General features: G+C 37.0%; 3 protein-coding genes and 2 pseudogenes across 4 annotated transcripts; 3 read left to right on the forward strand and 2 right to left on the reverse strand.

Moving 5' to 3' along the window:
• The first annotated feature begins 1747 nt into the window (after positions 1 to 1747).
• LOC149118419 (uncharacterized) lies at positions 1748 to 8857 on the forward strand. Its single transcript, XM_089296008.1, has 6 exons — positions 1748 to 1840; positions 2105 to 2232; positions 3399 to 3598; positions 6684 to 6840; positions 7705 to 7740; positions 8478 to 8857. Exons 3-6 carry the CDS (start codon positions 3428 to 3430, stop codon positions 8738 to 8740), a joined length of 627 nt encoding a protein of 208 aa, XP_089152134.1. The 5' UTR covers positions 1748 to 1840; positions 2105 to 2232; positions 3399 to 3427; the 3' UTR covers positions 8741 to 8857.
• On the reverse strand, positions 3846 to 6387 carry LOC110066226 (uncharacterized; annotated as a pseudogene). The gene is made up of 2 exons (XR_016206267.1): positions 6262 to 6387; positions 3846 to 5936 (listed from the first exon to the last, which is right to left on the reverse strand). The product of XR_016206267.1 is annotated as an uncharacterized LOC110066226 (transcript).
• Positions 8858 to 9951: 1094 nt separating the features above from the next.
• Positions 9952 to 15561, forward strand: LOC110066196 (uncharacterized). The gene is made up of 5 exons (XM_020773395.2): positions 9952 to 10019; positions 11057 to 11259; positions 12606 to 12762; positions 13879 to 13914; positions 15178 to 15561. Exons 2-5 carry the CDS (start codon positions 11086 to 11088, stop codon positions 15438 to 15440), a joined length of 630 nt encoding a protein of 209 aa, XP_020629054.2. The 5' UTR covers positions 9952 to 10019; positions 11057 to 11085; the 3' UTR covers positions 15441 to 15561.
• A 3021-nt stretch (positions 15562 to 18582) lies between these two features.
• Positions 18583 to 24595, forward strand: LOC110066222 (uncharacterized). Its single transcript, XM_020773431.2, has 4 exons — positions 18583 to 18814; positions 21872 to 22028; positions 22887 to 22922; positions 24167 to 24595. The coding sequence occupies exons 1-4, from the start codon at positions 18707 to 18709 to the stop codon at positions 24427 to 24429; spliced, it is 564 nt and encodes a 187-aa protein (XP_020629090.2). The 5' UTR covers positions 18583 to 18706; the 3' UTR covers positions 24430 to 24595.
• LOC149118420 (uncharacterized) lies at positions 20460 to 21517 on the reverse strand (annotated as a pseudogene).
• Positions 24596 to 25527: the final 932 nt, after the last annotated feature.

Genomic DNA, 25527 nt, shown 5'->3' on the forward strand with positions numbered 1-25527 from the left:
GAACAGATATTACTAAAAAATAAAAATCAGTTGTGTGAGATCAAAAACTACGCCAGCCATTTGTCTACGGAGAACTGGAAAAAGTGGCTAATCATTTTGATAGCTGAAATACCTCCCCCCCCCCCCACCCCCCACCCCATTTCAAGGGACCGCCGTTGAGAATCCCAAGTCTTTGGTGCTTTAAAACAAAATCTACTTGATTCATTCAAGCACAAAAGAAAGATAGAGAAAATGTGATCGACTTTTGCACACAAGCTGCGTGGGATCGTGACGGAAGTTATCTCACACTGTTATTACATTTCTCATTTAGATACATACATCTTCCTTGTTCGCTTGTTTTGTTACTTTGTTTTATTTCCTCCTCTTAAGGCAAATTAAATTTAGCCATATATGTGCGATCACCTGAATCGAGATTATATTTGTATCCATATTATATTGGTTTTCCCCTGTTAATCTTTTGGTTTCTAAAGAACACCGCGTTTTCAATTGTTTTTAGGCTTCAAAAGAAAAGAAAGAAAAAAGAATTTCAAGTGTCAGGTATGGAAAAGAGCGATAAATACTCCAGCTACTCTGGTCAAAGCAGGCGTTGGTTTGAATAATAATTCATGCACGAAACTAACGCATCTGTATTTAAATAAGAGTGAAATTATTAAAAGACAGCGGATGCGGCCAAAGCTGAGGACCCTTATGCCACGTTTCAGGTAAACTCAGTTATTATTAACACGTTAAAAAGACAAAGGAACTTGAGTTTCCTTTCGGTCAAAATTGGTGGCTCATCAGCCCTTTTGTCAATCGGATACCTGATCCCAAAAACAATTGACCGTGAATGAATCGAAGATAGCCCATTGTGTGAATTACCTCAGCAAACCTTCAGTATTGATTCTGATATTGATGAGATATTGATGAGATATCATAGAATTTGACTGCGACAGGAAAATCTTCTCACCAGTAGAAACTCTTTTCGCTTTGGCGTCTCCGATATATACATTGGATACTTTGTAGAGGTCATCGTGCCAAGCCAGACTCAGTACGGTCAGCCAGAATTCAGCAGCCAAAAGGGCGATACAGGTAAGAATCTGGACTCGAATGACTCGAATGACCACCTGATTGGTCAATCTTGTAAGGTAAGACTGCGTACGAGCCAAGTGGCCCATCAGGCCGGCGCTTATCCCGGTTTCTGTAGTATGAAGTGACTAGGAGTACTTCTAATCCCCTGGATGGGATGCTAGTCCATCGCAGGAACACCCCCAGCTTTAAGTTTGCCAGTACCCATTTATACACCTGGGTGGAGAGAGGCACAGCCGGAGAGTCAAGCGTCTTGCCCAAGAACACAACGTAATGCCCCTGGCCAGGGCTCGAACACGGACCGCTCGATTCGGAGACGAGCGCACTAACCATGAGGCCACCGCGCCTCTTGTACAAAGAATTAAATGTAACAATCATCGGCATCGCAGTTTCTTTCTATACAAACACGAAAGGGCAAAAACACCTGCGGAAAATCCTTTAATGAGAACACTAAATGAAACACAATGAACCAAAAAGTAGGAAGAAGTAGGTAATAATCCAACCGATAGTTGGAAAGTCTACAAATACTTTGTTGAAGTTGTAGCAGGCCGGTGCTTATCCCGGTTTCAGTAGCATGAAGCGACTAGGGGTATTTCTACTCCCCCCTGAATGGGATGCTAGTCCATCGCAGGGTTACCCCCAGGATTAAGTTCGCCTGGGTGGATAGAGGCACTGGGTGGGGAGAGACACTGGGGAGGGCAACAACAAAAACACCTGCAGAAAATCCTTCAACAAGAACACTAAATGAAACACAATGAACCAAAAAGTAGAAGAAGTAGGTAATAATCCAACCGATAGTTGGAAAGTCTACAAATACTTTGTTGACGTTGTAGTGCTGTTGAACAAAGAAACAAACCTGATTGTTCTTTCAGCCAGTCCTTATATTATATCATCAGCTGCTTGGGCTTTTGCATTAGGTTCTTTTGACCTTGGGTGGGCGATAGCCTTTTAAGTGAATTATTCTGACAAACACGGATTTTTGATTTTAAGATCAGGTGAGATAGGAATATGCTAAAAATGGAAATTTTTATTGCCTTAGTGATCATTCTGTCCTTTGGTAGCTGGGTAGGACACACAATATTAATATCAGCATTAATACGTGGCATCACCTTGTGTCAGGCAAGTTGACCTTAGAAGCTGATCTGAGAGGCAACGAAGGATTTACAGGTAAGGATCTGGAAATGACTGTGAATAGTCTCACAAATTTACAAACTGCTACTTCAGCTTTTGGTGCATTCTTTTTTATAAAGCAGTTTCTTAGAAGCCATTGTTTTCATTCAGTTTCGCAACGTGTTGCCTTTCTATTCAAACACAAGTACAAAGTAGTTGTTTCAGGCGCGCAAACGTTTGCTATTTTATTACCGGGAATGCTTAGCGCGATGTGCATGCACTGCTAGAGAAGACGAAAACTAGAAAACGGTAAAAGTTGAAACGTGGGTTTACGTTATATATGTGTGGCGTTAAAAAACGCGGTATATTCCTAGCTATCAATACTCGATAACATCGTTAAATGATAAATTTGGAATGTAATTTGAGGATGCGGCACTGTTTTAACAAATACCTTTAATTCAAGTTGAAATATTTTCAACGAAACTTTTTCTCTTTGATTATTGATCATTCCTCCGTCAAAATCTAATCGAAACGTTTACCTCTCTTTCGCCATAGCGAGAACTCTTTCATAATTTAGAGATGGATATTTTCATCCTTTATTAATGATAAATTATTATTAAGATTTATTTCAAAAGTTATCGTACATATAGCGCTTCGATAAATCCAAAATTTCCATTACAAAGCTCTATCGAAATATTTATCGTGTGGAAAAAATTAGCAAGAAAAATAAGCGAGATAAAATCAGGATAAATGAAACCCGGCCAAAACAGAACAATACAATTAAATTGCAAAAACATTTCTTTTCTTTTTTCTTTGAACTATAAAGGTGGAAAACGACGTACACGAAAAGAGTAAAACATGGACTTCTGAGAGCTTTTTACAGCTATTTTTTTTTCTGATTGGCGTGCACAGTTGCCACTTGTTATGAAATCAGATAACCAGTTCGAATTTGTGTTTGGTTTTCAAACATTGCTTGTGACATCTATTCCGACAATTAATCACTAGCTGTAATTGCCATTTGAGATTTTAAAAGTTGTCGAGTAAAGCAATTACGTAAACCTCAGTGCCACGTCTGAAGGACACTAAGTTCTTAGAGCACTGAACTAATTTTCGGTCAAAATTATCTCTTCTCATTTAGAAATGGAGTCTTGGTATCAGCAAACTTTTTTCTGGGATATTTACTTTTTAGATAATTTTGTTGTACTTTTTCTCTTTCTTACTAGACCCCGATTGAGAGGTTTTTAATTTCAAAATGGCTAGATATTGCTCAACAGCTTACAGTTTGTTCTTCGTGTCAGTTGTTTTGGCAACTGCAATGGCGAATCGATGTCAGATTGTTTTGCTGAACCGTTGCAGAGCAGTTTACCAAGATGCTCTAGATGCTACTTCTACAGGCGAAGGGGGCCACTGCTTCAGGGTGCAGGTATGACGAGAAAAGAGGTTAAAGTGCCTATGAAGTAAAAAATAATTGCGCCTATTTGAAAGGCTTTTCAAAGTAAAGAAGAATGGCATTGTCCTTTCTGGAATATCTTTTTTTGTTTTAGAGATATTTACGTTTTTGTATTATGCAAATGAGGAAAGTGATAACGTCACAGTAGGTGGTTCCACTAAAACAGCACAACACTCAATCGTGAATAACTCTAGAATTATTAAAGTAGTGTTCTTTAAACTTGGCACCAGAAATGAAAATCACAAAAGGAACAAAATAACATCCGTCATGCCGTTGCCATGACAACAGTTATGCTTCTGGTTCTGTTTTAATTAAGACTAAAATTCCCAGATTTTATCTTAAACAAGGATCATCCACTCCCAACAATCTAATGGGGAGAGTCAAGACAATATGAGAACCATGTGTGTTCCGAGCAAGACCCTCTGTCCCACTTTGAAAGGTTACAAATGGGGATATTTGTTTTTTCACAGAAAGAGACTGGAGCCAAGAATGTTGCCACGGCAACAACATAGTAGGTGTCATTCTGTTTCGTTTGTGATGTACATTGCTGGTACAAGTTCAAAGAATACTGCTTTAATATTTCTAGAGTTATTCTCGATTGAGTGTTGTGCTGTTTTGGTGGAACCACCTATGACATCATGACTTTCCTCATTTGCATAATACAAAAACGTGAATATTTCCAAACCGAAAAACGATATTCCAAAGAGGAAAACGCCATTCCTCTTTACTTTGAAAAGACTTTGAAAAAAGCAGCAATTATTCTTTACTTCATAGGCACTTTTAAGGTTCCATGAAAGATAGCCATCATTTGATGAGTATCTTTCATGGATAGAACTATCCCTGAATGAGCCAGCTGTTTGAAGATAGATAAAAATGATTTTCGTGTTTAAATAAAGATTGATTGATTGATTGATTGATTGATTCACTGTTTTCTTCACTTTACAGCACAAAAGTCATGAGAATTAAAAACAAAAACTGAACAAAAAGGACTTATCTGTCAAATATTTCAGCATACTAAACAATTGCATGCACGAATATTTCCAAAATGTATCGACGTCCAGATTCATGGTTTGGCGACAGCTTGAACCAGCTTGATCTCTATTAAGGCGATGTCGCCTTTGTTTAGTGTTAGGTAACTTTGATTTGTGGGGCGGTCACGGTTATTCGATACCAGCCATGGAATACTCAGTTAAACTTTTGCTTACAATGAAACAATCTTTCAGTCCAATTTTTGCTTTCCTTCCCTATAATTAGAGGACAGTGTTGTGTCAGAGTGGCAACACCTGGGGTAGAAAGGACAAACCCGAAGCATGGGATCAGGTCACTGATACTAAATTACCATGCAGGAAAAAAAGGAAAATTAATTAATTCTTACTTTAAAATTCCAGGGTTTGCTTTAGATGTTATCAATGTTAGTGGAAGATATAAGAGATAGACCATTATTCTTTTGCAGGGACAGAGGGTCTCAGTTTTGGGAGTTATCTTTCTGCATACAACATGTAAATAGATTTTAAGAGAAGACAGCACAGGTCAATGCATGTGCAGAAATGTATGTGGACATATATCCTTCGCAAACTAAACATGGAAGTAAACTGTCTAAAATAATGTTCTGGTTTGATGAAAATCTTTTGTGTTGGCTCACTTATATACCAAAGACCTCCACGGCTCAGACTTGACACCAAAACACACAGCTTCCAATTTTCCAGCTTTCACGATAGCCATAGCCTGCTGGCTTTCGGTTGTTGCTGCTTTTACGTGCCTCTGCAGATTGTGCAATACATAACCTCCCACACACTGAAGACCAGCCATCTCTTTCTCTGACAATACAGTTTCTGAGGGTTGATCAATATTGTTGTTAGTGGAGAACTTCATACGCTTGCAGTATGCTAGCACACTATCAGCCACCTTAGTTGCTAATAATGTTGCAGCATTTCGGGATAATCCTGTAAGAGACTTTGTAGAGTTCAACGGAACTTGTGCATAATACTTAAGATAAATCTTAAGTATCTCCATTTTTCAAATATCCTTCAAATATTGTTTTCAGCTCAGAGAATTCTTCAGTACCTTCATAAGGTTGTTCGTATCTGTACAAGTTCAACTCATTCCTCAGACTTGAGGCGAAAGCCTCGGTTTTGTTTCCGTTTCGTATAGCGTTGTGCACTATTTCAGCAAGAAAGTTCGGTGTTAGAGTCGCCTGTTCCTGTCTCTCGTTTTCAGTAGGATTGCGTTTAGCAGCCCTGTGACTTTGGTAGCCCCCTCTTGTCTTATATTGCTTTCCACAGTCGCTGCAAACAACATCTGCCGATTGAGCCTATGACGATGACAACAGCAAATTGCCTTAGTGTTGACTTACGACTTACAATAAGAAACATAACTTTGTAAATGATCCTGCTGATATGATAGATCTAACTGTTTTCACGATCAGTTCGCAATATAGTCCACCTCTAAGCTTAGTTTCAAGCATTTACGTCTGGTTTTGTTGTCTAGCTCGATAATATCTCGGAAGGATGAACTTTGGACTAGCCTCCTTGTCTATGTCGTGTTTGTTGTTATTTTATATCGTGAACCGAATAGACGCGTGGCTCTTTTCGATCGCTGCATGCGATCACAGACAATTTCACAGACATTGCACTTACATTGCCAACTATTGCTGCAAATTGCTCCTCGATTGCTTCATCGTTTTGTAAAAGGGCCAAAATCGCTTCGCAATCATCACCAAACAGGAAAAGGTCGTCCACTGTGTCCGCCGTGTTGTTTTGATGTGTGCAGAGTCACATGATGGGTCATTTCAATCTCGGAGAGCACGTCATTGTTTCACCTGGTTTGATAACCATTCCCCTTTACTATATATTGGGCCTTAAATATCTGACCATTAGTTATTGCAACTGCACTAACGACTTTTTTTTAGCTCAACAAGATGCTTGTAAGTATTTATTAATCTCTTGGACCCTATTTCATCTTAGAAATAATCGGAAAACGGCAGATGTCAACTATGTTTTATACTATTCGTATCGTTTATATTTCCTAATGACAATCTAATTACGTTTTGTTTTTCAAGAAAATGGTCACATGTGTTGCCAGTGAACCCAAATGTGGAGGTGAACTGATTGAGAAGTTCCGTTACTGGATGTTACAAATTGCAATGATGGATAACATCTTAGGAACCTGCACGGATATTGATTACAGTACACTGAAGAGTGTTGTACAAGATTCAGGTTTGAACCTTTTTTCTGAAATATATACACCGTATATAGTTTGGATAATTAAGTCATGATCATCAGTTTACAAGTCGTGATTTTTGTACAGGTATATAACTTTATATTAGTTGTTATCTTTTAACATATTTTTCTTTAATAGATCTAGACCATTTTAGCTTGGGCGGTTTGTTCCCCAATTTCAGACAATGTGATGATACTCGTGAGAATTCTTGCTTTCAAATTTTCAAATAGTGGTGTGTATATGAACGAGTAATTTTTAGATGGATAAAGCAACAATTCTGTAGAGAATATCAAGTGGTCGGTTATGGGAAAACAAAAGGTCCATTGGGATTGCAACACCAAAAAAGTAGTCTTATTTACGTTCTTTTGAAATGAATTTTTTTCATCATCTTTTTATTTTTTTGAATTTATTTATTATTTCTCTCAGCTCCATTATTTACAATCTAGTAATTATACATAGCAACACGGCAACAGTACTTCATTTCCCATTTTTTCTCATTTGTATTAAACAAATTTAAAACAGCCAAAATACCGCAATAACAGACGACCGCACCAGCAGCGTCTTTAATTTGTATCCCCCGAAAATAACATTTCGTCTTTTCCAGACAAAAGCTATTAGCTAGATTTTGCGTGTTTGAAAATTTCTTCCAGGAAAAAAAACAACAAACATGTATACTTATGTTTCTCGGTTGGGGTCTCTTACTTCATATAAAAAAGTACCTTTCTTAACCGTACATCACACATACATGTACATGACCAGTGGAGCAATTTGTTTCATTCAGAGTAATGTGTGGGCACACTTTTTAGCTGATAATAATTTTGACCTTGTTAAGTTTTCTTAACTCTTTTGCTTGTCAACAGATGTTGCAAAAACTCATCGTAACCTGGACGATGTTGGTAAGATAGACGTTCAGCAATTTCTGTCAATTTTTGTCACGATTCTGCATATCTAATTATAAGATCATTTTGAGTCGTCGCTCATATAGTTTGCTTAAAAATATTCAGTTTTGTATCATCTAAAAAGGCTGTATAATTATGTAATTAAAAATATCCACATCGAATTGGGGAAGCGCATGTATCCCCCCTTTATAGCTTTGTAATCTCATGGTGATATATCTTGGTCTAATTCAACTTATGCCATTAAACCTCAGAATTTGGAAATTTTCCTATGATTAGGTTGAGCAAAGAATGTGTCTCGCAATTTTGAATGTAAGATTACTTTTACTTTTCATTCGATTTTGCTCTCTTGTTATGTAGAGACCTCCGACTCCCATAGTCGGCAGAAATAGCTGGCTGGCCTGACTACTTTCTTCATTTTAGTTAACTTTAACTTAGTTAACTTTATATGCAACGTCATTCACTTTTGTGTTTTTATTTTGATAGACAAGCTTTTATCTTATAAATAATTATAATATTTAAAAAGTTAATTTGTTCATAGTGCTAAAACCAATTGTGACCCGTTAGCACACGTTTTTCCGCGCTTCTCGTTAGCAACATGAAATTACTTGGAGTTTAGATTGGTTCACTAGATTGTCCGTGTCCTCCGTGATTGGCCAGAGTGATTACTTCGGTTTTGGTTTTACGACACTCAATTGAAAACCGTTCTAACAATGTTCTAATTTTTTTTTTAACAGAGTTCGACAGTTTTGAAGAGTGTGCTGTGACAGTGCACAAGAAGTGCGTACGTTACTACGTAACTTTGCTGGCAAAGGATCATCAGATATGCGAAGACGCTGGGAAACTAAACACGTGTTATGACTTATACAGCAGCAGCATCAACTGCAAAGCTAAGATTATCCAGCATTTTGCGAGCATAGTTGAAAACGTAGCGCAGAGAGTTATCCACCTATTGATGACATATATGAAATCATTATGTACTAGCTCGGATGAGTTGTGAAAATACTTTCAGGGACGTTTGTGATGTTTCTGTGAACGAAGTCGCAACGAAAACTGTGTATCTAGTAAAAAATCAAGATTTAGAATCATTCAATAAAAGAAAGGACGTGGCGATAAAGTGTCGTATATCATGTAATTACTACTACTAAAAAATACTGAAAATTCTTAAATACAACGGCATGTTCTCGAATGTGGTATTATTTTATGAGAAAACATTTGGCGCGAAAATTTATCGCTCTCGGCAAAGTGATACGCAATTTGGTATTGTTTTAAGGTTATTAGAAGGCATGGAAGAAAATCAGCAAAAATACTGTTAAATACATCTTTGGTGACGTAACTGTTTTCTTTTACCTCCTTCGCATACAGCTTAGATACAAATTGCTCCGACCATATAATTATAAAGAGCTTGTAAAATTTAGTAATTGGGGAATGTTCTGACCCTTTTTGGAAGTAACACCGAAACATTTCTCATCAGCAAAACCGCTAATCAGCCCATACATTATTTCTAACATCTTGAGTTTTTAAACTCACGTCAGTTCAGAGGATCTCTTAGGGTGGAATTCGCATGAGGCGTGCAGGGGGCTAGGGGTGGGGGGAGGTGGTGGGGTGGGCGAGAAGAAAAATGTTCTTAGTATCATCGTGCCAAGCCAGACTCAATACGGTCAGCCAGAATTCAGCAGCCAAAAGGGCGATACAGGTAAGAATCTGGACTCGAATGACTCGAATGGCCACCTGATTTGTCAATCTTGCACTAAAAATTAAATGCAAAATTCATCGGCATCGCAGTTTCTTTCTATACAAACACGAGAGGACAACAACAAAAACAACTGCAGAAAATCCTTTATAGTGAACACTGGCCTGCAGGAAACAAAATGAACGAAAAATTAGAAGAAGTAGGTAATAATCCAGCCGAAAGTTTGGAAATTCTACAAATACTTTGTTGAGGTCGTAGTACTGTTGAACAAAGAAACTAACTTGATTGTTCTTTCAGCCCGTCCTTATATCATCAGCCGCTTGAGCTTTTGCATTAGGTTCTCCTGAACAGGTTGGGCGATAGCCTTTTAAGTGATTTGTTCTGACAAACGCATATTATTGATTTTAAGATCAGTTGACATAGGAATACAATAAAAATGGAAATTTTTATCGCCTTAGGGATCATTCTGTCATTTGGTAGTTCGGTACGACACACAATATTAACATCAGCATTAATACGTGGCATCATTTTGTGTCAGGCAAGTTGACTTTAGAAGCTGATCTGAGAGGCAACGAAGGATTTTCTGGTAAGAATCTGGAAATGACTGTGAATAGTCTCACAAATTTACAAACTGCTACTTCAGCTTTTGGCGCATACTTTTTTATTAAGCAGTTTCTTAGAAGCCATAGTTTTCACCCAGTTTAGCAACGTGTTGCCTTCCTATTTAAACACAAGTGTAAAGTAGTTGTTTCAGAAGTTCAGACGTTTGCAATTTTTTTGCGGGGAATGCTAAGCGCCATGTGCATGCATTGCTAGAGAAAACGAAAAATAAAACACGGTAAAGGTAGAAACGTAGGTTTACGTTATATAAGTGTGGCTTTAGAAAACGTGGTGTATTCCTAGCTATCAATACTCGATAACATCGTTAAATGATAAATTTGGCATGTAATTTGAGGATGCGGCACTGTTTTAACCACTGCCTTTAATTCAAATTGAAATATTTTCGACGAAACTTTTTCTCTTTGATTATTGATTATTCCTCCGTTAAAATCGTATATATCGCGCTTCAATAAATCCAAAATTTCCATTACAAAGTTCTATGGAAATATTTATCAGGTGTGGAAAAAATAAGCATTCAAAATGAGCGACATGCAATCAATCAGGATAAATGAAACTCGGCCAGGAGAAAACACTATAATTAAATTGCAAAAACATTTATTTTCTTTTTTCTTTGTACTATATAAGGGTGGAAAACAACGTACACGAAAAGAGCAAAACGTGGACCCTGAGAGGTTGTTACAACTAATTTTTTCCTGATTGTTCACGATGTCCAGTTGTTATCAAATCGGATAACCAGTTCTCAAACATTGCTTGTCACATCTATTCCAACAATTATTCACTGGCTATAGTTGCCATTTGAGAATTTAAAAGTTGTCGAGTGAAGCAATTACGTAAACCTCAGTGCTATGTCTGAAAGAGGTCTTGGAGCACTGAACTAATTTTCGGTCAAAATTATCTCTGCTCATTTAGAAATGGAGTCTTAGTTTAATCAACACGAAACTTCATTCTTGGATATTTACTTTTGAGATAATTTTGTTGTACTTTTTTTCCCTTTCATACTAGACCCCGATTGAGAGGTTTTTAATTTCAAAATGGCTAGATATTGCTCAACAGCTTACAGTTTGTTCTTCGTGTCAGTTGTTTTGGCAACTGCAGCAATGGCGGATCAATGTCATATTGTTTTGCTGAACCGTTGCAAAGCAGTTTATCAAGATGCTCTAGATGCTACTTCCACAGGCGAAGGGGGCCACTGCTTCAGGATGCAGGTATGACGAGAAAAGAGGTTAAGGTTCCATGAAAGATACTCATTATTTAATGTTCATTGTCAGTTCTTCACGTTACAGCACAAAAGCCACGAGGAAAAACTGAACAAAAAGGACTTATCTGTCAAAATATTTCAATATACTAAACATTTGCATGCACGAATACATCCAAAGTATTACGACGACCAGATTCATGGTTTGGCGACAGCTTGAGCCAGCTTGATCTCTATTAAGGCAATGTCGCCTATGTTTATTATTGGGTAACTTTGATTCGTTGGGCGGTCACGGTTGGTCGATACCAGCCAGAGAACACTTAAACTTTTGCTTGCAATGGAACATTCTTTGAGGCAAATGTTTGCTTCCCTGCCCCATAGTTAGAGGACAGTGTCGTGTCAGAGTGGCAACACCTGGGGTAGAAAGGACAAACGCAAAGCAAAGGATCACGTCACTCATACTAAATTGCTATAATTCTTACTTTAAAATTCCAGGGAACATGCTTTATATGTCATCAATAGTAGTGAAAGATATAAGGGATAGAACATTATTTTTTGCAGGGACAGAGAAAAATTTTGAGACATTTTTGTCTGCACAAGCAGAAAACCTTTCCAAAAATTTTTTCTGAAAGAAAAGTTTTAGCAGTACCTACCAAGGAAAAAAAAGAGAGTTGCTTGAAGGTGAAAACTTTCCATCCCCTCTCCCTCTACAGCATATTAGAATCATGGTCTTTCCCTAAGTATTATCTCATTCTTTAAATTTACTGTTAAATAGTTTTGTCTTGTGAAAACGTTTTAATGTGAGTCATGATTTAAGCTACACAAACTGAAACTGGGTCTGGGAAGTTATCTTTCTGTATGCAATATGTAAAAAGATTTCCAGAGAAGACAGCACAGGTCAATGAATGTGCAGAAATGTATTTCCATGTGGACCATATCTTGACGCACCTTGACGAAATTATCACCAGACAGGAAAAGGTCGTCCACTGTGTCCGCCATATTATTTTGATGTGTGCAAGGTCAGAATCACGTGACGGGTCATTTCAACCTCGGAGAGTACGCTATTTTTTTGCGCTATAAAGTTTACCGGGTTTGATAACCAGTCCCCTGTACTAACTACGCCTGCCCTAAACATTTTCAATCGTAGGCCTTGAATATCTCAGATTAAGATCATTAGATTTTGCAAATGCACTGAAAATTCTGTTTAGCTTCTCAAAATACTTGTAAGTATTTATTAATCTCTTCGCCTCTATTTCATCTTGGAAATAGTCAGAAAACGGCAGATGTCAACTATGCTTTATACCGTTCGTATCGTTTATATTTCCTCATCACAATTCAGTTACGTTTTCTTTCTAGAAATTGGTCACATGTGTTGCCAGTGAACCCAAATGTGGAGGTGAACTCATTGAAAAGTTGCGTTACTGGATGTTACAAATTGCAATGATGGATAACATCTTAGGAACCTGCACGGACATTGATTACAGTACACTGAAGAGTGTTGTACAAGATTCAGGTTTGAACTTTTTTCTGAAATATATACACCGCGTATAGTCTGGATAAGTCATGATCATCAGTTTACAAGTCGTGATTTTTGTACAGGTGTATATAACTTGATATTGGTTGTTACCTTTTAACATCTTTTTCGTTAATAGAGCTTTTAGCTTGGGCTGTTTGTTGCCCCATTTCAGACTATGTGACGTTACTCTCGAGAATCTTTACCTTCCGATTTTCAAATAGTGGTGTGTATATGAATGAATAATTTTTATCTTGTATACAGAATTAAAATAATATTCATTCAGTGTAAGATTATACATAGCAACACGGCAACAGTACTTTATTTCCCATTTTTTTCTGATTTGCATTAGACAAAACTGCCAAAATACAACAACAACAGTGGAGACGACCGTATCAAAAGCAGCGTCTTCAATTAGTATCCCTTGAAAATAATATTTTGTCTTTTCCAAAGACTAGCTATTAGCTAGAAATTACGTGTTTCAACATTTCTTCCAGGAAAAAAAAAAACAAACAAACATGTAGTCATGTTTCTCAGTTTGGAAGGGAGGGGGGGATTACTCCCAGAAAAGATGGGTGGGGGTATGCGGCCTACTTTTCAAAACCGTTACTCTATTTATGACTAAAATCTGCCAATTTTGCTACCCTATTTATGAGCTGACCAAAAATTCGATACCCTATTTAAGACCGTTGCGGCTGGCAAAGCTGCCCTTAAGATATGTTATGAAGGGCGCTTGTTGATGGTCTTATCGATACCGATGAAAAAGTAGCTTCTTCTAAGAAATATACCCAATTCAAGACTACAGTGCAAAAACCATGCCCTATTTATGACCAAAATGGCCAAAATCACCAAAACCGATACTCTATTTATGATCAAAATGGCTGAAAAGCCATACCCTTTAGGGCCGCACATACCTATATAGGCCATATAAGGGAGTAACTCCCCGGGCTTACTTCGTATAAAAGAGCACTTTTATTGACCTTACTTTACACATACATGTAAATGACCAGTAGAGCAATTTGTTTCATTCGGAGTTATTTTTGGGTACATTTTCAGCTGATAATATTTTAGATATGTAATATGTTAAGTTGACTTCGCTCTTTTTCTTGTCAACAGATGTTGCAAAAACTCATCGTAACCTGGACGATGTTGGTATGATAAATGTTCAGCAATTTCTGTCAATTTTTGTCATGATTCTGCATATCTAAGTATAAGATCATTTGGAGTCTTTGCTCATATAGTTTGCTTAAGAATATTCCGTTTGTTATATCTAAAGAGGCTGTGTAATTATGTATTTAAAAATATCGACATCGAATTGGGGGGTCGCCTGTATGCCCACTTTATAACTTCATAATCTCATGGTGATATGTTTTGGTCTAACTCAACTTATGCAAATAAATCTCAGAATTTAGAAATTTTCCTATTATTTAGTTGAGCAAAGAATGTGTCTTTGCTCAACTTTACTTTTCACTCGATTTTGCTTTCTTGTTATATAGAGACTCCGACTCCAATAGTCAGCAGAAATCACTGAAATCAACTTTATTTGTAACTTTATTTACTTTTGTAATTTTTTTTTTCGATAGCTAGGTTTTTATCTTGTAAATAATTATATGTTTAAAAAATTAATTTATACATAGTCCTGATAATTGTAACTCGTTTTAGGTGTCCCCAATTAGCAGCAATGCTAAGTCTCGTTAGCACGTGCACGCGCGTAAATAAAGTTATTATTATTATTGTTATTACTATTATTATTATTATTGTTATTATTATTATTATTACTATTGCTATTATTATTAGCTACAGTGTATTTTTAAAGTAGAGCTTTTGCCATTTAAATGTGTAGAGTATTTTTTACTATTCTTATTTAAATTTTTTCGACAAATGATAACAGACAAATTTATAAGGGTTGTAAAGAATGAGTGTAATTTGTAATTCGTTTGTAAGTTAGTATTTCCCTGACATATATATTGTCCTAAGAATTTTTACAGTTGTAATTTTTTATAAGCCACTAATAAACATTATTATTATTATTAAAAAAAAAATTTAAAAAAATTGCTATTATTATTATTTTTATTATTATTATTAACCAACAAACAAATTAACAAGCGAACGATTGAGTCTAAAAATGAATAGAGAGATTTTTATTTGAGTGTTAGTTTTGCACGTTCCACTCTTTTAAGCTACACGACTGGCTTAAAGAAACTCGCGCCACTTTTTCATCCAATCAGAAGTAAGACGTACCAAAAGCAGTTGTGACTCGTTCGCACACAGTCAGCTACATGTAATTACTTGGAGTTTAGATTGGTTCACTGAATTGTCGGTGTCCTCCTTGATTGGCCAGAGTGATTACTTTGGTTTTGGTTTTACGACAGTCAATTGAAAACCGCTCTAACAGTGTTCTAATTTCTTTAACAGAGTTCGACAGTTTTGAAGAGTGTGCCGTGACAGTGCACAAGAAGTGCGTACGCTACTATGTAACTTTGCTGGCAAAGGATCATCAGATATGCGAAGATGCTGGGAAAGTTAACACGTGTTATGACTTATACAGCAGCAGCATCAACTGCAAAGCTAAGATTATCCAGCATTTTGCGAGCATAGTTGAAACCGTAGCGCAGAGAGTTCTCCACTTATTGAACACATATATGAAATCATTATGTACTAGCTCGGATGAGTTGTAAGTGAAAATGCTCTCAGGGACGTTTGTGATGTTTCTGTGAACGAATTCGCTACGAAAAATGTGTATCTAATAAAAAATCAGAATTTCGAATCATTCAATAAAAGAAAGGAAGTTGCGATAAAGTGCCTTACAACATATAATTACCCCTACACGACTAAAAAATGCCGAAAATTCTTAAGTACAACGGCGTGGTCTTGAATGTCGCATTATTTTATGAGTAAACATTTGGCGCGAAAATTTATCGCTCTCGGCAAACTGATATGCAATTTGGCATTGTTTTAAGGTTATTAGACGGCATGGAAGAAAATGAACAAAAATACTATTAAATATATTTTTGGTGACGGAATTGTTTACTTTTACCTCCTTCGCATACAGCTTAGATGCAGATTGCGCCGATCGACCATATAATTATAAAGAGCTTGTAAAGTTAAGTAATTGGGGAATGTTCTGGCCCGTTTTGGAAGTAATACTGAAGGAGATACTGACTTTCAAAACCAAAACATTAATTTCTGGTTGGCAAAACCGCTAATGAGCCCATATATTATTTCTAACATCATGAGTTTTTAAACTCTCGTCAGATCAGAGGATCTCCTAAGGTGAAATCGGTATGAGGAGTAAAGCGGGGAAAGGGGGGCGAGAGGAAAAATGTTCTTAGTAAAAAATGTTCTCTTGATCCCTTAAAACGTTTTCATTTTCTCCCGTGTTCCCGTTAACAAATTATTAACATTGTTCCCTAGTATATTTCGCCACGCTCCCGTTAATGGTAGAGATATATATCACCTGTTCCTTTAAATTAAATCAAAACAAATTCCCTGTTCGTTTTGGATATATAAATGATCATGTTCCCTTGTTCGTATAAGTGTTTTAAAGGAGGCTATACGCCAGTCATGACTTGTTACTTGTATTTCAAGTGCCAGGTAGGGAAAAGAGTGAGCAATATTCCAGCTACTCTGGTCAACGCAGCCGTTGGTTTGAATAATAATAATTCATGCACGAAACTAGAGCATCTATATTTAAATAAGAGTGACAAAATTATAAGACAGCAGATGCGGTCCAAAGCTGACGACCCTTATGCCACGTTTCAGATAAACTCAGTTATTATTAACACGTTAAAGAGACAAAGGAACTTGATTTTCCTTTCGGTCGAAAATTGGGTACTTTGTAGAAGTTATCGTGCAAAGCCAGACTCAATACGGCCAGCCAGAATTCAGCAGCCAAAAGGGCGATACAGGCAAGAATCTGGACTCGAATGATCGTACCACCTGATTAGTCAATCATGTAAGGTAGGTAAAGTCTGCATACGAGCAAAGTGGCCCATCAGGCTGGTGCTTATCCCGGTTTCAGTAGCATGAAGCGACTAGGGGTATTTCTACTCCCCCTGGATGGGATGCTAGTCCATCGCAGGGTTACCCCCAGCATTAAGTTCGCCTGGGTGGATAGAGGCACTGGGTGGAGAGAGACACTGGGGAGAGCAACAACAAAAACACCTGCAGAAAATCCTTTAACGAGAACTCTAAATGAAACACAATGAACCAAAAAGTAGAAGAAGTATGTAATGATCCAGCCGAAAGTTTGGAAAGTCTACAAATACTTTGTTGACGTTGTAGTACTGTTGAACAAAGAAACAAACTTGATTGTTCTTTCAGCCCGTCCTTATATCATCAGCCGGTTGGGCTTTTGCATTAGGTTCTCCTGACCACGGTTGGGTGATAGCCTTTTAAGTGATTTGTTCTGACAAACGCATACTATCGATTTTAAGATCAGTTGACATAGGAATACAATAAAAATGGAAATTTTTATCGCCTTAGGGATCATTCTGTCATTTGGTAGTTCGGTACGACACACAATATTAATATCAGCATTAATACGTGGCATCACCTTGTGTCAGGCAAGTTGACTTTAGAAGCTGATCTGAGAGGCAACGAAGGATTTTCTGGTAAGAATCTGGAAATGACTGTGAATGGTCTCACAGCAAATTTAAAAACCGCTACTTCAGCTTTTGACTTTTTTTTTTTATAAAGCAGTTTCTTAGAAGCCATTGTTTCGTACAGTTTCGCAACATGTTGCCTTTCTGTTCAAACACAAGTGCAATGTAGTTGTTCAGGCGCGCAAACGTTTGCTATTTTTGCGGGGAATGCTAAGCGCCATGTGCATGCATTGCTAGAGAAAACGAAAAATAAAAAAACGGTAAAGGTAGAAACGTGGGTTTACGTTACGTATGTGTGGCGTTAAAAAACTTGGTATATTCCAAGCTATCAATGTATGATAACATCGTTAAATGATAAATTTGGCATGTAATTTGAGGATGTGGCACTGTTTTTACCAATGCCCTTAATTAAAGTTGAAATGTATTCAACGAAACTTTTTCTCTTTGATTATTGATCATTCCTCCGTTAAAATCTAATCGAAACGTTTATTTTTCTTTCGCCGCAGCGCGAAATTTTCCATAATTTAGAGATGGATATTTCATCTTTTATTAATGATAAATTACTATTAAGATTTATTTAAAAAATTATGGTATATGTAGCGCTTCAATAAATATAAAAATTCCATTACAAAGCTCTATCGAAATATTTATCAGGTGTCGAAAAAAATTAGCATGCAAAATAAGCGAGATGAAATCGGGATAAATGAAACCCGGCCAGAAGAACACATTATAATTAAATTGCAAATACATTTCGTTTCTTTTTTCTTTAAAATATAAAGGTGGAAAACAACGTACACGAAAAGAGTAAACCATGGACCCTGAGAGGTTTTTATAACTAATTTTTTGCTGATTGTTCACGGTGTCAAGTTGCAATTGGCGCGCACAATCGCCAGTTGTTATCAAATCAGATAACCAGTTCAAGTTTGGGTTTAGTTCTTAAACATTGCTTGTCACATCTATTCCAACAATTATTCACTAGCTGTAATTGCCATTTGAGAATTTGAAAGTTGTCGAGTAAAGCAATTACGTTATCCTCAGTGCCATCTCTGAAAGACACTAAGTTCTTGGAGCACTGAACTAATTTTCGGTCAAGCCCCGGACTTAACTCAGGTCAATAAGGTATCCTCTTCTCATTTAGAAATGGAGTCTTCGTTTAACCAACACGAAACTTTACTCCTGGATATTTACTTTTTAGATAATTTTGTTGTACTTTTTTTCCCGTTCTTACTAGACCCCGATTGAGAGGTTCTTGATTTCAAAATGGCTAGATATAGCAAAATGGCTAGATATAGCTCACAGCTTACAGTTTGTTCTTCGTGTCAGTTGTTTTCGCAACTGCAATGGCCGATCAATGCCATATTGCTTTGCTGAACCGTTGCAAAGCAGTTTACCAAGATGCTCTAGATGCTACTTCCATAGGCGAAGAGGGCCACTGCTTCAGGATGCAGGTATGACGAGAAAAAAGGTTAAAGTGCCTATGAAGTAAAAAATAATTGCTGCCTATTTGAAAGGCTTTTCAAAGTAAAGAATAATGACAGCGTTCCTTGAACTTGGCACCAGAAATGTACATCACAAAAGGAACAAAATAACATCCGTCATGCCGTTGCCATGACAACAGTTATGCTTCTGGTTCTGTTTTAATTAAGACTAAAATTCCCAGATTTTATCTTAAACAAGGATCACCCACTCCCAACAATCTAATGGGAAGAGTTAGGACAATATGGGAACCATGTGTGTTCCGAGCAAGACCCTCTGTCCCACTTTGAAAGGTTGCAAATGGGGATATTTGGTTTTTCACAGAAAGAGACTGGAGCCAAGAGTGTTGCCATGGCAACAACATAGTAGGTGCTTTTCTGTTCTTTTGTGATGTACATTGCTGGTGCAGGTTTGAAGAATACTGCTTTAATATTTCTAGAGTTATTCTCGATTGAGTGTTGTGCTGTTTTAGTGGAACCACCAATGACATTATCACTTTCCTCATTTGCATAATACAAAAACGTGAATATCTCCAAACCGAAAAACGATATTCCAAAAAGGAAAACGCCATTCTTCTTTACTTTGAAAAGCCTTTGAAAGAAAGCAGCAATTAGTTTTTACTTCATAGGCACTTTAAGGTTCCATGAAAGATAGCCATTATTTGATGAGTATCTTTCATGGATAAGAATTATCCACAAATTAGCCAGCTGTTTGAAGATAGATAAAAATGATTTTCGTGTTTAAATAAAGATTGATTGATTGATTCACTGTTTTCTTCACTTTACAGCACAAAAGTCACGAGAATAAAAAACAAAAACTGAACAAAAAGGACTTATCCGTCAAATATTTCAGCATACTAAACAATTGCATGCACGAATATCTCCAAAATGTTACGACGACCAGATTCATGGTTTGGCGACAGCTTGAGCTGGCTTGATCTCTATTAAGGCGATGTCGCCTATGTTTAGTGTTAGTTAACTTTGATTCGTGGGGCGGTCACGGTTATTCGATACCAGCCAGGGAATACTCAGTTAAACTTTTGCTTGCAATGAAACAATCTTTCAGTCCATTTTTTGCTTCCCTGCCCCATAGTTAGAGGGCAGTGTCGTGTCAGAGTGGCGACACCTGGGGTAGAAAGGACACACCCAAAGCATGGGATCAGGTCACTGATACTAAATTACCATGCAGGAGCAAAAGGAAACTGAATTAATTCTTACTTTAAATTCCAGGGAACATTGCTTGAGATGTTATCAATGGTAGTGGAAGATATAAGAGATAGACCATTATTTTTTGCAGGGAGAGAGGAAAAGTTTGAGACATTTTTGTCTGCACAAGCAGAAAACCTTCAAATTTTTTTTAAACATGGGATGAGGTGCTGAAAAATGTTTGGATTTTCTGAGAGAAAAGTTAGAGCAGTACCCACAAAGGAAAAAAACAGAAAGAGGTGTTTGAAGATAAAAACTTTCCATCCACTCTCCCTCTACAGCGTATATATATTAGAATCACGGTCCTTCCGTAAGTATTATCCCATTCTCTAGCTACTAGTAAATAGTTTTGTCCAGAGAAAACGTTTTTAATGTCATTCATGATTTAAGGTACACATATTGAAGGTGGGTCTCAGTTTTGGGAGTTATCTTTGTGTATACAATATGTAAATAGATTTTCAGAGAAGACAGCACAGGTCAATGCATGTGCAGAAATGTATGTGGACATATATCCTTCGCAAACTAAAAATGGAAGTAAGTGTCTAAAATAATGTTCTGTTTTGATGAAAATGGCTCACTTATATACCAAAGACCTCCACGGCTCAGACGTGACACCAAGTCACACCCAGCTTCCAATTTTCCAGCTTTCACGATAGCCATAGCCTGCTGGCTTTCGGTTGCTGCTACTTTTGCATGCCCCTCGTTCAGATTGTACAATACATAACCTCCCACACACTGAAGACCAGCCATCTCTTTCTCTGACAATACAGTTTCTGAGGGTTGATCAATGTTGCTGTTAGTGGAGAACTTCATACGCTTGCAATATGCTAGCAAACTATCAGCCACCTTGGTTGCTAATAATGTTGTAGCATTTCGGGATAATCCTGTAAAGAACTCTGTAGAGTTCAACGGAACTTGTGCATAATACTTCAAAAAATCTTCTAAGTATCTCCATTTTTCAAATATCCTTCAAACATTGTTTTCAGCACAGAGAATTCTTCAGTCTGTTCATAAGGTGTTTCGTATCTGTACAAGTTCAACTCATTCCTCAGGCTTGAGGCGAAAGCCGCGGCTTCGTTCACGTTTTGTATCGCGTTGTGCACTATTTCAGCAAGAACGTTAAGTGTTAGAGTAGCCCGTTCCCGTTCACACCATAGTCCACCTTTAAGCTTAGTTTCAAGCGTTTTCGTCTGGTTTTGTTATCTAGCTCGATAATATCTCGGAAGGATCAAGTTTGGCCTAGCTTCCTTATCTGTGTTGTGTTTGTGAACCACATGTTGAACCATACAGTCACTTGGCTCTTTTCGATCGCTCCAGGGGAGTCTCAAATCAAATTTCACAGATATTGTACTTGCATCGCCAACTGTTGTTGAAAATTGCTTATCGATTGCTTCATCGAATTTTTAAAAGGGCTAAAATGGCTTCGAAATTATCACCAAACTGGAAAAGGTTGTCCAATGTGTCCGCCATGTTGTTTTGACGTGTGCACGGTCAGAATCACGTGACGGGTCATTTTAACCTCGGAGAATACGCTATTGTTTCGCCCTTTGAAGTTTACCGGATTTCATAACCAGTCCCCTCTACTAACTATGCCCACCCTAAACATTTTCAATCGTAGGCCCCTAAATATCTCAGATTAAGACCATTAGTTATTGCAATGCACTGAAAATTTTGGTTGGTTTCTCAAGATGCTTGTAAGTATTTATTAATCTCTTGGACTCTATTTCATCTTGGAAATAATTAGATGGCAGATGTCAACTATGTTTTATACCATTCGCATCGTTTATATTTCCTCATCACAGTCTAGTTACGTTTCTCTTCCAGAAATTGGCCACATGTGTTGCCAGTGAACCCAAATGTGGAGGTGAACTGATTGAGAAGTTGCGTTACTGGGTGTTACAAATTGCAATGATGGATAGCATCTTAGGAACCTGCACGGACATTGATTACAGTACACTGAAGAGTGTTGTACAAGATTCAGGTTTGAAATTTTGTCTGAAATATATACACTGATATAGTCTGTATAAGTCATGATCATCAGTTTACAAGTCGTGATTTTCGAACAGGTATATATAACTTGATATTAGTTGTTATCTTTTAACATATTTTTCGTTAATAGACCTTTTTAGCTCGGGCGGTTTGTTGCCCCATTTTAGACCATGCGATGTTACTCTCGAGAATTCTTACCTTCAGATTTTCAAATATTGGTGTGTATATGAATGAATAATTTTTAGATGGATAAAAGGACAATTCTGTAGAGAATTGTTAATGACCACTATTCCTTTCGACAATACAAAGAACACTTACGTAACATTATATTTACATAATTATTTATACTTAAATAGTCACTGATTCAAAAGAAAAAAAAATTCTCATCTTTTTTTATTCTCGCGTACAGCATTGAAAGAATATTCATGACCATATAGTGTAAGATTATACAGAGCAACACGGCAACAGTACTTCATTTCCCTTTTTTTTTTTTCTGATTTGCATTAAACAAAACAGCCAAAATACAACAATAACAGTCGAGACGACGGCATCAACAGCAGCGTCTTTAATTAGTATCCCTTAAAATAACATTTCTTCTTTTCCACTAGCTATTAGCTAGAAATTACGTGTTTGACAGTTCTTCCAGGAAAAAAAAAGAACTTGTAGATATGTTTCTCAGTTTGGGTTTTTTACTTCGTACAAAAAAGTACTTTTCCTAACCTTGTTTTACACATACATGTACATGACCAGTGGAGCAATTTGTTTCATTCGGAGTTATTTTTGGGAACACTTTCAGCTGATAATATCTTTAGACCTTGTTAAGTCTTCTCACTCTTTTGCTTGTCAACAGATGTTGCAAAAACTCATCGTAACCTGGACGATATTGGTAAGATAAATGTTCAGCAATTTCTGTCAATTTTTGTAACGATTCTGCATATCTAAGTATAAGATTATTTTGAGTCGTCGCTCATTTGCTTAAAGTTTTCAGTTTTGCATATCTAAAAATCTGTATAATTATGTATTTAAAAATATCGACATCGAATTGGGGGAGCGCCTGTATGCCCACTTTATAACTTCATAAACATCATGGTGATATATTTTGGTCTAATTCAACTTCTGCAAATAAGCCTCGGAATTTGAAAATTTTCGCATGATTTAGTTGAGCAAAGAATGTGTCCTGGAATTCTGCATGTAAGATTACTTTTCCTTTTCATTCGATTTTGCTTTCTTGTTACATAGAGACCTTCGACTACCATAGTTGACAGAAATCACTGGCTGACTTGACTACTTTCTTCAGTCTTAGTTAACTTTATTTGTAACGTTATTCACTTTCGTACTTTTATTTTGATAGCTAGGGTTTTATCTTGTAAATAATTATGTTTAGAAATTTAATTTGTACATAGTCCTGATAATTGAAACTCTTTTTAGGCGGCCCCAATTAGCAGCAATGCTAAATCTCGTTCACACGTAATTAAAGTTGTTATTAATATTATCATTATTATTTTACCTTGTATATACCAATTTGTATGGAATATGTTAATTATTGTTATGATGATGATAGTAGTATTAGTATTAGTTGTAGTAACCATGATATCATGATTAGATACGGAAACAGGTTTTACAGACATCAAATTATGTAAATATTATAGCATTTTGTAAACCTTAGCTCTAGTTTTTGTCACAATAAACACTCCTTTTTCATTATTATTATTATTATTATTGCTGTTATTATTATTATTATTTTTACTGTTATTATTATTATTTTTACTGTTATTATTATTATTAACCAACAAACAAATAAACAAGCGAACGACTGAGTCTAAAAATGAATAGAGCGGTTTTCATTTGAGTGTTAGTTTTACACTTTCCACTCTTTTAAGCTACACGACTGGCTTAAAAAGCTCGCGCCACTTTTTCATCCAGTCAGAAGTAAGACCAAAAATCCAATTGAGACTCGTTAGCATACGTTTTTTCCCCGCTTCTCGTCAGCTACATGTAATTACTTGGGAGTTTAGATTGGTTCACTGAATTGTCTGTGTCCTTCGTGATTTGCCAGAGTGATAACTTTGGTTTTGGTTTTACGCCACTCAATTGAAAACCGCTCTAACAGTGCTCTAATTTCTTTAACAGAGTTCGACAGTTTTGAAGAGTGTGCCGTGACAGTGCACAAGAAGTGCATACGCTACTATGTAACTTTGCTGGCAAAGGATCATCAGATATGCAAAGATATGGGGAAACACAGCACGTGTTATGACTCATACAGCAAAAGCATCAGTTGCAAAGCTAAGATTATCCAGCATTTTGCGAGCATGGTTGAAACCGTAGCGCAGCGAGTTCTCGACTTATTGACCACATATATGAAGCCTTTATGTACTAGCTCGGATGAATTGTAAGTGAAAATGCTTTCAGGGACGTTTGTAATGTTTCTGTGAACGAATTCGCTACGAAAAATGTGTATCAAATAAAAGAGTTTAGAATTATTCAAGAAAAGAAAGGAAATTGCGATAAAGTGCATTGTAACATATATACTCCTACACCAATTAAAAATACGGGTAACTACGCGGTCTTCAATGTCGTATCATTTTAAAAATAAACAATGACTTCAATTTGGTAAGAAAATATTTCGCTCTCGACAAGCTGATGCGCAATTTTGTATTTCTGCGTTCGTCCTAAGGAGAACGCTTCCTAATTTGTGGAGGTTCCTGTGACTTCTTGGATGTCCCGTGTAACCTAGGCGAAAAGAAGTAATGCTCATGTGCTATAGTGCACCTCGTGAGTGATGTACTTTTCAAGTTGCGTGACTCGTTCCTCGGGTACGGTACTTTGTTTATGTTAATTCGCATTGTGTACGTGTGCAGCTGCTTGGTCTGAGTGTTGTTTCGCCGTCCCATAGGTGAGTGAGTGTGAGTGAGTGTGAGTGTGAGTGAGAACTTTATTAAAGTGTCAAAAAACCTTATAGCCTGGGAATAAAAACACCATACTAATTAGGGGACACTGCTAAGAAACTATACTAATACTAATATTAATACAATAAAAAAAATAAATGACTTGAAGGGCATTATGTGCAGCATAGGATGCAGCCCTTACAGCCGAGTGTTGCTGCGTCGCTCCATTTTCTTGTTAAGTGACTTATTTTTCACAGATGCTGTTTCTGGCTTCCATAGAATGCACTAAACGGGGTTTAGTCTCTCAGAATCTGCTACTTTGTTGAATAGCTGGCGGCAATATTTAAGCGAATCTCGTGGCGAACAACAACAGCAACAACAAAAACAATTTGCACGAAGTGAGCCTTCTTCGTTGGCTATTAAGCCAAAAATGTCTGACCTTTTGGGACAGCTGCTGAGTGCTGTAATCTACGTAGTCTGAGTACTTAAATAAATAAACACAGTTTGTTTCTGTTGTTGCTGTTACCGTCGATCCATTTCATTCTTGGAACAACCTTGCTCTGCACGACACTCGTAATACAAGGATAGTCGATTAGGTTAAACATC

The sequence above is a fragment of the Orbicella faveolata genome, unplaced genomic scaffold (genome assembly GCF_042242905.1).
Source record: "Orbicella faveolata isolate gen_17 unplaced genomic scaffold, um_ofav_v1 contig_1, whole genome shotgun sequence".
NCBI classification, from domain to species: Eukaryota; Metazoa; Cnidaria; class Anthozoa; order Scleractinia; family Merulinidae; genus Orbicella; species Orbicella faveolata.

Excerpts from the sequence above, each read along its gene's own strand:
- LOC149118419 (XM_089296008.1), top strand. The coding sequence starts at position 3,428 with ATGGCTAGATATTGCTCAACAGCTTACAGTTTGTTCTTCGTGTCAGTT. Across the intron at positions 3,599-6,683 it reads GCCACTGCTTCAGGGTGCAG|AAAATGGTCACATGTGTTGC; the intron begins GTATGACGAGAA and ends TTGTTTTTCAAG. Across the intron at positions 6,841-7,704 it reads GAGTGTTGTACAAGATTCAG|ATGTTGCAAAAACTCATCGT; the intron begins GTTTGAACCTTT and ends GCTTGTCAACAG.
- LOC110066222 (XM_020773431.2), top strand. The coding sequence starts at position 18,707 with ATGGCCGATCAATGCCATATTGCTTTGCTGAACCGTTGCAAAGCAGTT. Across the intron at positions 18,815-21,871 it reads GCCACTGCTTCAGGATGCAG|AAATTGGCCACATGTGTTGC; the intron begins GTATGACGAGAA and ends TTTCTCTTCCAG. Across the intron at positions 22,923-24,166 it reads TCGTAACCTGGACGATATTG|AGTTCGACAGTTTTGAAGAG; the intron begins GTAAGATAAATG and ends TTTCTTTAACAG.
- LOC110066196 (XM_020773395.2), top strand. The coding sequence starts at position 11,086 with ATGGCTAGATATTGCTCAACAGCTTACAGTTTGTTCTTCGTGTCAGTT. Across the intron at positions 11,260-12,605 it reads GCCACTGCTTCAGGATGCAG|AAATTGGTCACATGTGTTGC; the intron begins GTATGACGAGAA and ends TTTTCTTTCTAG. Across the intron at positions 12,763-13,878 it reads GAGTGTTGTACAAGATTCAG|ATGTTGCAAAAACTCATCGT; the intron begins GTTTGAACTTTT and ends TCTTGTCAACAG.